This window comes from Ranitomeya imitator, chromosome 1, assembly GCF_032444005.1.
Source record: "Ranitomeya imitator isolate aRanImi1 chromosome 1, aRanImi1.pri, whole genome shotgun sequence".
Classification (NCBI taxonomy): domain Eukaryota; kingdom Metazoa; phylum Chordata; class Amphibia; order Anura; family Dendrobatidae; genus Ranitomeya; species Ranitomeya imitator.
The window spans coordinates 380,814,974-380,829,135 of record NC_091282.1 but is presented as its reverse complement, the minus strand read 5'-3'; the positions used below and the strand labels follow the sequence as shown (position 1 = coordinate 380,829,135).

Sequence of the window (14,162 nt, the reverse complement as noted above, 5' to 3'; positions counted from 1 at the left end):
CTAACTATTTCTGTTTATAGTGGGTTTTTTACTTTATTTTGATGATTGGCAGCTGTCACAAATTTCTCAGCATGCGTTTAAAAAACGCAAACGCATGAAAAAACGCATGTAAACGCGTCAAAACGCCGCGTTTTTTCACCACATGCAAAATCGCATGCGTCAAAAAAACCCAGCATTTGCACCATGCTTTTTTTTGCGTTTTTTACCGCAAAAACGCACCTAAAAAAACGCAAATGTGAAACCAGCCTAAGACGACAAATATTATTAGCATTAATTGGTCTGTCTCCTAAAAGTAATACTGTCGGGTGTTAGAAGCAATTCCTTTTTTAGAACTGTATTAATTATTTTCGTTACATCTTTCCAGAGAGGAGGAGAATTATTTTTAAAGTGGATTGCACTATCTCCACCTCCTATGAACACAACACTGCTTTAAAATCACCATTTAGGTATACCTTTACCCCATTCGGAATATTTTTATCCACTAGGGTTCCTAACATTGAGATATTGCACTGCTAAAAAGAGTACAACAAATACATCCCCTTTTTCTTCCTCACTTCATTATTCTTCTCTCCCCTTTTTACTAACAGCTGTTATTTCCCTTCCCCATTGCAGACTAGTTCGTCCTGTTTTTATAAATGTTATAAATGCTTTTCTGAGTCTCATAGACCTGGCAATAAAAAGTGACCTCTCCTCCACACAGCAGAAGACACCCTGTGATCAGGAAGGTTTCAAATGCGGCCAAGGCTGGAACCGACTGTAGTTCCACTGAAAACGGTGACTGGTGAGTACTACGCTAGGTACACATACACATTGCCACCAAAGGGAGAAATTATAGGAAATATAGGAGAGGTCTTTCCAAAAGACTCTACAGGTTCGCAATTAAGGATGAATTTAAGGATGGCCAACCCCATCTGCAATATGACCGCCGGTGAACGGGGCTGTTCAGCTTGGAATTCTCCTGCTGTTCTCGATCCATATATCATCAGATGTGTGTGAAGAATCAGAAAACAAAACTGTGCAACAGGCAAAATGTTTATTCATAGATATATACACATATAAAAACAAGTTTTAAAATTGTCCTACAAACGAAAGATTAAAAATGGGAATGTCAATCCTGTATATTCACATAAAAGATTTCAGCCATCGCATGCACCTTCCGAGAGAAAGCACGCTAATGAAACAAGTACTCATTCAGTATTGGCAGCAAGCAAAACGTCTACAGATTTGCTTGTTGTTTCAAGTACAGGAAAATTATTAAGACGCCCTTGAATATAACGATAAAAAGATGCCTGTTGTGTCTTAACTAGAAATATTGCAAGGGGTGTTTTTTGCAGGATTTCTTCCGATACAAGTCTTACACTGCAGACGGAGGTTTGTAAGAGCCTATACCTGAGATGATGTAACTTAACGAAACGTCATGTTGCCCATCAACTTGACCGTTCTCAATGCCTCACAACAAACTGTAAAATAAAGCTTTTCTGTGTTAAAAAAAAGAGAAATAACCCTTTCAATCACTGAAGGAACCAACTGGACAAAGCCTTTAATACTTCGAAATGTAAATTTCCGATATGCTTTAGACTCCTCAACTATGTACCTGAGCCATACGGTCACATTGAGGACTGCACTGGAAAAAATACAAGTCCGGTACTTATTTTGTGGTCTAGGTGTGTTTTGCATTGAAGTAGAAAGGACACTCTTGTCATGATTATTACATAAGACGTGGTGAAGAGGTACAGCGCTTGATGAGACACTAACTCCAGAGCTATAGCTCTCCTCCAAGGCACTCACACCACGATGGTCCCACTTAACGGAGAATTCATAGTACACCTTCAATTTCTACTGAAGAATCTTTCTATTAAAATATTAAGGTAACACTAATGGAAAGGGCAATTTCTTTCTGGATATGATACGAGCCGATTCCTAAAATGTAGAAAATAACTGTCTTTTACTTGAAAGGGACGGCTTTTATCCATTTAGTTGGCAGTAATTAGCAGCACATTCATATAGAAGTCTGTGTTGAAAATTCCTAAGTATGAACCTTTAAAAATCTGACAAAAGGCAACGATTCTTATTAAAAGTAGAAAGATCACAAAGAACAAGGTTTATAGGGCATGTAACATTCAGAGATGGAATGCCTATAAATTAATGACATTAAACTCATACCTTAGAAATACAATTATATAGGGACTAAATTCTTTACACTGGTCACGGTATAGTCCATCTTGATTAATAAAGCAGTTATCGAGACACCACTGAACTGATTGAGTTATAAGATGCGCCACTGTTGCAGCTTGCGGCGTAAGCCTCTTGTCCATGGACATCTAAATTCACTCGAAACACTGAAGAGGATTTCAGTAAAAAATCTGCTGCGTCTCGACGGCCAAGTTCCCTTAGTTTTGACATTAAAATTGCTACAGTGCTAACGGGGGCATTTCCCCATTCCCGAAGAAGAGCACAGACAGGGCTCTGGAGGAAATCTTTCTGAGTAGCACTGCCAGCATTGTATTTGGCAACTAATTCTGGAAGGCCCAGGTTCATAGCTAGAAGACACCAGTCTTTGCCCATAGGATCTGGGGCATCGAGAAGCCTGCTGAGCTTCCTCCTTACCAGAAGATTCAGATCTGAGATGCGGTGATCCATTCCCAAGCTTCCTTGGGAATAAATTTCCAGACTTCCAAAGCATAATATGCTACTAAAGCTTTCCTTATACCCAGCCATAGTGTTCGCCAGCGAAGTCTCCTTTTGAGCCTGGGCACGAAAAAAGTCTCTTGGTTGGTAAACCATCACCGGTTCATGATGTTCCCTTAGCTGTTGTGGGCTTAAGTAATGTTTTACAGTTAAAAGCCCCGGCAATGAAGTGGCTAATAAGTTATCAATTATACTGCAGATGGATTCTTGAAGTAAACAACACTTTATCTTCTCAGTTTCCAGTCCTCGAACATGCACTTCAATTCCCTGACCATTGTTGACCAGCAACACCAGCACTTCAGCACCTCTATTTGCCAGCTTACACCCATTTACCCACAGACGTATATCGGCATCTCCTTCAGCACTCTGTTGATGTATCCACCGGCACAGGTTAACTTGAACTTTATGAAATATCCCACAAGGGAAAGGAGTAAGATGTTCCACAGGAACAATTCTAACACCTCCATAAATCAAAATGTCCTCCTCTTCATCAGTCCATGACCTGTGGAGGCTATCTGTCTTAATTAGAGCAGGGATATCCACCATTGTACCGCTGCTTAGATCTCGGGCGCATATGTCCATCGCATCTAAAATCTGTACAAGTTCATCCACATCACTGTCCAAGACTAAACGCTGGATATCCTCCATTGTGTATCTTCCTCTGTAATGATGAAGAGCTTTAGGGTTCTCAACAGACAGCAGCTTCCCTAGGACATTGGTACATAACCATCGAGGGTCTAAGAGCACCACATCTTGGACAGTTTCACTCTGCATGATGTTGATCTGTAAAAAGCACAAGGGATAAAAAGAAGTCTATCATGTATAAGCTTTCACTTAATAGCCCTGGGAAAAAGGCAATATGGAAGACTAGAATAAGATTTTACTGTGACAACTTATTAGAAAAACAACACAGGTAGAAACACAAAGCAAACAAAGTACTTAGACTCTTCTTGCATAAAGAAAAAGATTAAAGGGAATCTGTCAGTAGGATCAATGCTCTTAAGCCATCTATATGGGCATGTAGGTCATAGGAAGATGAATAAAATGGTACCTTGATATCTGGGATCCGATGTCTTATTCCAGAGAAATCCGTGTTAACATGTAAATGAGCTGTTAAGATCTCTGCAGTGAGATCAGGAGAGCAGACTGTCAGTCATTACATGTCTCACACTGGTAACGCCCCTTTCATTTATAATAATCTCAGGAGGCAGATTCTCAGAGCGATCTATGCCCGGCCCATAGATCTTAACACGTTTAGAAAAATGTCTATTTCTCTGGGATAAGACATCAGATTGCAGATATCAGGCTATCATTTTATTCAGCTTCCTATGACCTACATGCCCATATAGACGGCTTAGGAGGGGCGATCCTGCTGACAGATTCCCTGTAAGATTTTGCTTTGTTTGTGCAGTCATTAACGAAGAGGAGTTACCGTATTTTTCCGACCATAAGACGCACCTTTTTTCCTCCAAATTTGGGAGGAAAGTGTGGGTGCGTCTTGTGGTACGGATGTAACATGGGGAGAGGGCAGCAGCTAGTGGGATCGCACTGTCATCCCACTTGCAGGAGGCAGAAAAATGTCCCCGCTGCCCAAATCCAGTGCTGGGGAAACCACATGGTCCCCATGATTAAAGTGCAGTGAATATTCATTAGCTGCTTCCCAGCCCACCTGTCAGCTGAGCAGTGAGCAGCAAATGAATAGTCCTTCACTGAAACAGGGACACACACATGGTTTCCCCAGTGCAGGATTCCTGCTGCAGCTAGGGAGATCTGTGGGTCCGGTGGAGGAGGGGGCAGCAGCAGGGGCCAGAGGAGTCAAGATCACTGCATACCTGCCTGGCTGTACTGGATGCTCCAGCACAAGGACCTGTGTGATGTCATGAAGAGGGCAGGCTGGACTATCACATGGCAGCACAGAGCCCTCCCTCTTCTGATGTCATCACAGGTCCTTCAGACATCGCACTAGAATCTGCAGGCTTCCTCTTATGACCTGTGCTGTGGAGAGGCAACAAGAGGGAGGACTTTGTGGTGTCATTATTATTATTTATTTATTTATATAGCACCATTAATTCCATGGTGCTGTACATGAGAGATACTCCAGCTTTTTACCTCACCACAGTGTGGCTGGCTGCCTCAATTAAAAGCTTAGTCTTTACAACACACAATAAAGCACTCTGCCACTCCTGTGGTGAACTATAACTCCCAGCATGCCATAGCATCTGCAGGAAATGCTGGGAGTTGTAGTTCTCCCATGGGTTCTTAAAGCAGCATTGCAGTGTTATTTTTCAGTGCTGGAATGGCGCTTTAAATATAAGCCCTGTGCCCCCATTCTTATACTAACCCTCCAGCGTCTTCATATAGTACTTTATAGACACCACACTGGTCCCGCAGCTTCCAACATAATAACTATTATATATAATAACATCACATATAATGGTATGTTATTTATGTTACTAAACATTTTACATTTTTTTTTTTGCTTCAAATATTTTTTTCCCTATTTTCAACCTCTAAAACCTAGGTGCGTCTTATAGTCCAAAAAATACAGTACTTGCCTCTCCCATGCTGTGAAGTTGTTGTGTTAGATTCCTGACATCATCCTCTGTGGCCAATGGGTTGAGCTGCTCTTGAACGTCATAGACAAAGTCCCGAAAGGAAAGCAGCTGGTTAGGACCATTTTGTTTTCTCCATGATGGCAAAATTGAGATAACTTTCTCGCACAACGAAGTCATTGGTGAGCAGCTCTGCATAAACAAATTATAATAAAATAATCACACATTCATGTACTGCTAGCAGACAGCAATAACCATTTTTCATTTACGGTATGTATTTGTCTTTTATATTAACAGGAATATAAAGATATAACAAAAAGCCACAATCAGTTACCGCTGCAAAAACGTTAAAAAGAACCCAAAAGTAAACATTTTAGACATTTATAAGTGAATAATTCAAAACGCATACAATAACAAAAGATCCTATTTGTGTAGAAAAAAAGATAATAAATTTTGTCACCTATGAAAACGTAATTCTTTTGCTAATAGGGGGAGCAGTTAAACGCCAAAAATAAAGCATAAAAAAGTAATACAGTTACACAAGGGCACGTCATATGAACTATTAATGCTTAAATTTTGGCCACTCACATAAGCTGAATACTGGCAAGCCATCTAATTATTATTATTATTTATATAGTACCATTGATTCCATGGTGCTGTACATGAGAAGGGGTTACAGCAAAATACAAATATCACATACAGTAGATTAACTAAAAGGTAGACTGATACTGACCGGTATTACAGTTGGGGATTGAAGTAAAACCTAACGACTATGGGGGTCTCGCAACAGCAGATTTTCGGGAAAGGAGGGTTGGATGAATAGTTGTTGGCCAAACGAGCTTTAGCCGGCTGCTAGCTAAGGTGTATTGCCACATTTACGGTGAACTGGTCTAGTCAGCGTCACTTACATGAATCTGTAAGAACAGCTAGCAGATGTTTGAAAAAAATAAAATAAAAATGTAATAAATCTATATTGCTTCTAATCTAAGGTCCCTGCCCCTAGGCTTATAGTTACCCACCACTGACTTCACCTTCTATTAGCGCAGCTGATTGGTACAGAAATGCTGCAGAAAATCTACAGCATCAAAAACTCACCAAATACTCATTGTGGGGACGTCTCATTAAGGTGTGTGCATACGTTGAACGGAATCTGTTAGTTATGATCCACCCTCCTAAGCCGTCTACATGGACACGTAGGTCATAGGAAGCAAAAATGATACCTTGATATCTGCAATCCGAGGTCTTATTCCAGAGAAATCCACATAAATGAGTTGTTAAGATCTATGGGTCGGACATAGATCTCCCTGGAACTCTGCCTCCAGAGATGATTTTATCTCAAGGGGAGTGTCAGCAGTGTGATATGTAATGGCTGCTCTCTGTTCTACTGATCCAAATGTCTCACAGTGGTAATGCCACTTTAAAATAATCTCTGGAGGCAGATTCTCGTGCAGATCTGGGTCCGCCCATAGATCTAAACAGCTCATTTATATATAAGAAAGATATGGATTTCTCAGGAGTAAGACATCAGATCACAGATATAAAGGTGTCCTGTTATTCAGCCTCCTCTGACCTACATGCCCATATAGAGGGCTTAGGAGGGTGGATCCTACTGACAGATTCCCTTTAAATGTCTGCAGCAGACATTTCTGCCCCAAAATCATGTCTTATTGCAGGAAAAATGCTGCATAAAATTTACTTTAGTTTTCAGATTTATTCGAAAAGGTGAAAAACGCTGCAAAAACACTGAAAGAATAGACATGCTGCAGATATGAAACTGCTCAAAGTCTGCAATGGAAAACTAAGCCGCATGTGCCTGAGGTCTCATTCACTTTGCTGATACAGTAAAACACAGAGTGTGACAAAGCCCTTGATGTTAAGGAAATTGAGGTTGCTTAATTCATGGTACATTTCTGCCTTAAAACAAGAACAAAAGGACAAGATCAAACAAGAACAAAAAAGCCCCATTCATCAGTTGCATTTTTAAGTCACTTTTCTTTTTTAGAATTCTACAAAAAGCAGCTTTCCAAAACAAAAATAATATACAACTACAACCATAAGGATATGACAATATTTAATGTACTGAATATGCCATGCAGGACAATTAAAATCAAATTCAAAATGAAGAGGAAGGAGGCTGAATTGATGCGACAGCAACATGATATAAAAATAGATTCCAAAGATGGCCACAAGGTGGCATGATGGGACCAGTAAAAGTAATATTTCAGGCATAAACATAAGGCCATGAATTCATCTAGTTTTAGATCATTATTAGGCCAATGTTTACAAGTTAGTAATACTGACCACTCATTTGTTTATGCAGGGATTATGTATTTGTAGCTTATTTATATTTATATTTGCTCCTTTGTAGGATTAGATTTGCTGTACACCTTACTAATTTGAGACTTTTTCATATTTAGGTATAATTTTTCCCTTTTCTTTGTCTTGTGATATTTGTTGACATTTTGGGCACCCAATTCTTAGAACTAGGCGACATGGCTTAGGAATTTAACAAAAAAAAAAAAAATGCTCTAGAGTATTTAACCCCTTTCCGACATGTCGGACACCCTCCCTTTGATGTGGGCTCCGGCGGTGAAGCCACATCTTTTCCGGCACACGTCAGCTGTTTTGAACTGGTCTGATCATTGCCTGTATGTAGCAGAGGCGATCGGATTATGGCAGCTTATAGTCTCCCATTATTGAAGAATGCCAAAAGTTTAAAAAAAAAGTTTTTAAAAATACAAAAAAAATATAAAAGTTCAATTCACCCCTCTTTTGCCCCACAAATCACGGGGTTTCACCCCATTCAAAATCAAACAATAAAAGAAAAAATCAAACAAACATACACATATTTGGTATTCGCCCAATCTATCAATAAAAAAAGGATTAACCTGATCGCTAAACAACGTAGCGAGAAAAAAAGGAAAAACGCCAGAATTTAGTTTTCTTGTTCGCCATGACATTGCAATAGCGGGCGATCAAAAGAACGTATCTTCACCAAAATGGTATCATTAAAAACATCAGCTTGGCGCACAAAAAATAAGCCCTCAGCCAACCCGAGAAAAATGGAGATGCTACGTGTATTGGAAAATGGAGCAATTTTTATTTTTAACAAACTTTGGAATTTTTTTTTTCACTTTTTTCACGGCAGGTCAGTTTTAGGCTACTTTCACACATCAGGTTTTCACCGTCAGGCTCAATCCAGCTAAATTTTAAAAAAACGGATCTGGCGAATGTTGCCGCCGGATCCGTTTCTTTCCCATAGACTTGAATTGGTGCCGGATTGCGCCGGATGATATTGCGTTTCGTCCGGTGTTCGCCGTTTCCGGTTTCTGGAAAAAACGTCCACAGCAACGTTTTTTGTCTCCGGTGAAAAATCTGGAAGCGCCGGTTCCAGGGCGCTTCCGGCTGTTTGCTAGAATGGAGGCCCATGGGAGCTGGAAGGTGCCGGATCTGGAAAATGATGGATTCCAGGGCTGGATTCTGTTTTTTTAAACTGAGCATGCTCCAAATTTTTTCTTATTCAATTATCTGGATATGCTAGCCGGATCCGTCGCATCAGTTTTTCCAACATTCGCCGGATTGTGCCTGATGCAAAAAACCTGATGTGTGAAAGTAGTCTTAGCATTTAGTGAACATAGCAAAAAAGCAAAACAAAAAACAACTGTGGGATTGCACTTTTTTTTTGCAATTTCACCGCACTTGGAATCTCTATCCTGTTTGGTTAAAAGTACAACTCGTCCCGCAAAAAATAAGCTCTCTTATGGCCATATTGATGGAAAAATAAAAAAGTTAGGGCTCTGGGAAGAAGGGGAGCAAAAAACGAAAACGCAAAAATGAAAATACCTCCGGTCATGAAGGGGTTAAGCTTTATTTTTATTGCTTTAAAAGTTGCATGTTTCACTAAAACGTACATAAGATGTGGGCATTATTTATGCAGTGTGTTCGGTGCGTGAAATACGCAGCGTTTAACAGTAGCAGCATAATCGGTTTTCTGAAATATCATGCATATAAAGGGTTTATTTCCCATCACGTGTTTTGAGCCTCGCTGTGCATTTGCCAAGATGCAACATGACAATTCTTTAAGCAATTTCACAGCACTTTTCAGCCAGTCAAATAAATGGGAGAAAAATGCAAGAAAAAGAGTTGTAAAAATGCAATGTGTGAACATGCCCCGAGACATACAGTATATGTTTGTACTGCAGGAGCCGGCTTGTCATTCATGCTGCCCGTGGTTTAGCTGACAGGTTGCCTTTAAAAATAAAACCATACTACTTGTACGTGGTTGTGCTCCAGCTAGGAATGCCCAAAATTCCGGGTTTGCTTTCAATGTATTACAGTCTATATACAATAGTGTTCAAAATAATAGCCATGTGCTCAAAAGCATGAGATAATCACACAATCTTTATACTAGTTCTTATTTCCATGCATTGGGAACATTGCACACTGTTCTCGAATTCAAAACATGAAGAGAAATGGATATAATTTCTAACTACTTTACAGAAAATAACAAAAAATGAACATTGGGCTGTTCTAAAAAATAGCAGTGTCTGCATTTGTCTTTACAAACTCGCAAAATGTACTATTTTTTTTTTTTAGAGGATTTATCATTCATGTGAATCACTAACCATCTACCGTATATACTCAAGTATAAGCTGAGATTTTCAGCCCATTTTTTTGGGCTGAAAATGCCCCTCTCGGCTTATACTCGAGTCAGGGTCGGCGGGGGAAGGGTGGGTGGGGTCGGCGGGTGAGGGGGAACAACGACTGTCACATACTCACCTGCTCCTGGAGCGGTCCTTGCATGTGCCATAGTCCCCGGCAGCTTCTTCCTCTGTTCAGCACTCACGTGGTACCGCTCATTACAGTAATGAATATGGACTCCACTCCCATAGGGGTGGAGCCGCATATTCATTACTGTAATGAGCGGCCCCAGTGACCGCTGAACAGAGGAAGAAGCTGCCGGCTCCCGGAGACCATCTGTCCGGGAGAAGCTGCCAGGGACTGCGCCGGGAGCAGGTGAGTATTTCATTATCCCTATCCAACATCACTGAAGGGGTGCTTAATTGTCTCCTCTCCAAATCGCACCTCACCACCTGTGCGCTCGACCCCATCCCATCCCACCTCCTCCCCAACCTCACCACTACACTTATCCCATCCCTAACCCACCTCTTCAACCTATCACTATCTTCTGGCACCTTCCCTTCTGCTTTCAAACATGCCACAATCACGCCTATCCTTAAAAAGCCAACCCACCCTCGATCCAACTGCTATGTCCAGCTATCGCCCAATATCACTGCTCCCATTCGCTTCCAAACTCCTGGAGCAGCACGTCCACTCTGAACTTTCCTCCCACCTCTCATCTAACTTACTCTTTGACAATCTACAATCTGGTTTCCGCCCCCATCACTCAACTGAGACAGCCCTGACCAAAATCACTAACGACCTACTTACCGCGAAAGCTAATGGACAATACTCTGTACTCCTCCTTCTAGACCTGTCCTCTGCTTTTGACACGGTTGACCACTGTCTCTTACTACTGATCCTCTCCTCCTTTGGCATCAAAGACCTCGCCCTATCCTGGATATCCTCGTACCTTTCCAACCGCACATTCAGCGCCTCCCACACTACCTCCTCATCCCACCCTCTCTCTGTTGGAGTGCCCCAAGGCTCTGTTCTAGGACCCCTACTCTTCTCAATCTATACACTTGGCTTGGGACAACTCATAAAGTCCCATGGATTCTAGTACCACCTCTATGCTGATGACACTCAGATCTACCTCTCTGGCCCAGACGTCACCGCTCTGCTGTCCAGAATCCCAGAGTGCCTATCAGCCATATCCTCCTTCTCCTCTTGCTTCCTCAAACTCAATGTGGACAAATCTGAACTCATCATCTTTCCTCCATTCCATAGATCTTCCTTACCTGACCTATCTATCGCAATCAATGACATCTTGCTTTCCCCCGTACCGGAAGTCCGCTGCCTCGGAGTAACCTTTGACTCTGCCCTGTCCTTCAAACCGCACATCCAAGCTCTTTCCACCTCCTGTCGCCTCCAGCTCAAAAATATCTCCAGAATCCGTCCTTTCCTCAACCGTCAATCTACTAAAATTCTTGTGCACGCCCTCATCATCTCCTGCCTTGACTACTGCAACATCCTTTTCTGCGGCCTACCTGCTAACACCCTTGCACCTCTCCAGTCCATCCTTAACTCTGCTGCCCGACTAATTCATCTCTCTCCTCGCTACTCCTCTGCTTCCCCCCTCTGCAAATCTCTTCACTGGCTCCCATTCCCTCAGCGTATCCAGTTCAAATTACTAATACTGACCTACAAAGCCATCCACAACCTGTCTCCTCCATATATCTCTGAACTAATCTCCCGATATATTTCCTCACGTGATCTCCGGTCCTCCCAAGACCTCCTTCTCTCCTCCACACTTATTCGCTCCTCATCCAACTGCCTCCAAGACTTCTCACGAATATCCTCCATCCTCTGGAATTCTTTGCCCCAACACGTCCGACTATCAAACACATTCGGATCCTTCAGACGGAACCTGAAAACCCATCTCTTCAGGAAATCCTACAGCCTGCACTGACCCCGCTGCTTCATCACTACCGAAGCTACCGCCTCACCAACACCGGAGCTCCTGCAACCCTCAACCTACTGTCTCCTTCCCCATAATCCTGTAGAATGTAAGCCCGCAAGGGCAGGGTCCTCGCCCCTCTGTATCAGTCTGTCATTGTTAGTTTGTTTACTGTAAGTGATATCTGTAACTTGTATGTAACCCCTTCTCATGTAAAGCACCATGGAATCAATGGTGCTATATAAATAAATAATAATTTCATATTCACCTTTCCCTGTTCCACCGCTGCTCCGTCTTCCGCGTCCTCTGCAGTGACTGTTCAGGTCAGAGGGCATGATGACGTATTAGTGTGCGCGCCGCCCTCTGCCTGAATAGTCACTTCGCAGAGACGGGACGCTGAGGAGCAGTGGGCAGTGACGAGAGGTGAGTATGTCATTTTTTTTTTATTGCAGCAGCATTACATGTGGCACTTTGTTATATGGAGCATCTTATGGGACCATAATCAGCATTTGTGCAGCATTATATGGGGCATAATAGTCTATGAAGCATCTTATGGGACCATAATCAGGATTTGTGCAGCATTATATGGGGCATAATAATCTAAGGAGCATCTTATGGGGCCATAATCAACATTTGTGCAGCATTATATGGTAGATTTTGTAGATTGTGAGCCCTCGCGGGCAGGGTCCTCTCTCCTCCTGTACCAGTTGTGACTTGTATTTTTCAAGATTATTGTACTTGTTTTATTATGTATACCCCTCCTCACATGTAAAGCGCCATGGAATAAATGGCGCTATAATAATAAATAATAATAATAATAATAATAATATGGGGCATATTTTAATATGGAGCATCTTATGGGGCCCATCATAAACTTTATGGAGCATTATATGGGGCTATGGAGCATTATATGGGGCTCCTGATTCAATATGGATATTCAAAAACACTTAACCTACTGATGTCTCAGTTAATTTTACTCTTATTGGTATCTATTTTTACTTTTGACATTTACCGGTAGCTGCTACATTTTCCACCCTAGGCTGATACTCGAGTCATTAAGTTTTCCCAGTTTTTTGTTGCAAAATTAGGGGTCTCGGCTTATGCTCGGGTCAGCTTATACTCGAGTATATACGGTATGTTGTATAGAGTCAACCAACTTCTGGCCCCTGTCAACTAGTTTTTTGCATTTGTTGGCTTTGCCTCAGAAATGGCATTTTTAATGTCACCCCATAAGTGTTCTATCGGATTAAGGTCCAGTGATTGGGCTGACGACTCCATAGCCTAAATTTTGTTGCCCTTGAGCCAAGATTTTGCTTGTTTATTGGTGTGTTTAGGTGTTCAGTGTAAGGCAACATGACCTCTTCAAGTATTTTAATATATGCAAACTGGTCCGTGATCCCTGGAATACGGTGTTTAGGTCCTGCACCATACTAAGAGAAACATGCCCATATCATGATGCTTGCACCACTATGCTTCACTGTCTTCAGAGTGTACTGTGGTTTGAATGCACAGTTTGGGGGTCGTCTGACAAACTGCGGCTCTGGGATCCAAAAAGAACAATTTTACTTTTCCAGTCCAGAAAATGTTTCTCCATTTCTCTTTAGGCTAGTTGATGTGATCTTTGGCAAATTGTATCGGCTTCAGTACATGTGTTTTTATAACAGTGGGACTTTGCGGGGACTTCTTGCTAAGAGATTAGCTTCACACAGGCGTCTTCTAAGGGTATGTGCACACATTCTTGGCCACTGGATTTTTCCGCAGCAGATTTGATAAATCTGCAGGGCAAAAACGCTGCGTTTTTGCTGCAGATTTATCGCGGATTTACCGCGGTTTTCACTGTGGTTTTACAACTGCGGTTTTCCATAGGTGCAGCAGTAAAACCGCTGTGGAATCTGCAGAAAGAAGTGACATGCTGCGGAATGTAAACCGCTGCGTGGTTTTTTTCCGCAGCATGTGCTCAGCGTTTTTGGTTTCCCATAGGTTTACATTGTACTGTAAACTCATGGGGAACTGCTGCGGATCCACAGCTGCGGAAACACTGCGGATCCGCAGCAAAATCCGCATCGTGTGCACACACCCTGACTGTCACAGTGCTCACAGATAACTTGAGACTGTCTTTGATCATCCTGGAGCTGATCATTGCCTGAGCCTTTGCCATTCTGGATATTCTTCCATCCATTCGAATGGTAGTCTTCTGCTTTCTTCCATGTCTCTCTGGTTTGGTTTTCCATTTTAAAGCATTGGAGATTATTTTATCTGAACAGCTGATCATTGTCTGCACTTCCTTATAAGTTTTACCCTCTCCAATCAACTTTTTAATCAAAGTACGCTGTTCTGAACAA

General features: G+C 41.9%; 1 protein-coding gene across 2 annotated transcripts in view; it reads right to left on the bottom strand.

Moving 5' to 3' along the window:
- Positions 1-1,019: 1,019 nt before the first annotated feature.
- The window catches only part of DAPK1 (death associated protein kinase 1), a 212,017-nt gene continuing 198,874 nt past the window's right edge, over positions 1,020-14,162 (bottom strand). For both annotated transcript variants that reach the window (XM_069761981.1, XM_069761987.1), the window contains 2 exons: positions 5,244-5,432; positions 1,020-3,471 (listed from right to left, as the gene is read on the bottom strand). In XM_069761981.1, coding sequence (XP_069618082.1) covers positions 2,239-3,471; positions 5,244-5,432 — 1,422 coding nt within the window. In that variant the 3' untranslated portion in view covers positions 1,020-2,238. The remainder of the gene's footprint in view (positions 3,472-5,243; positions 5,433-14,162) is intronic.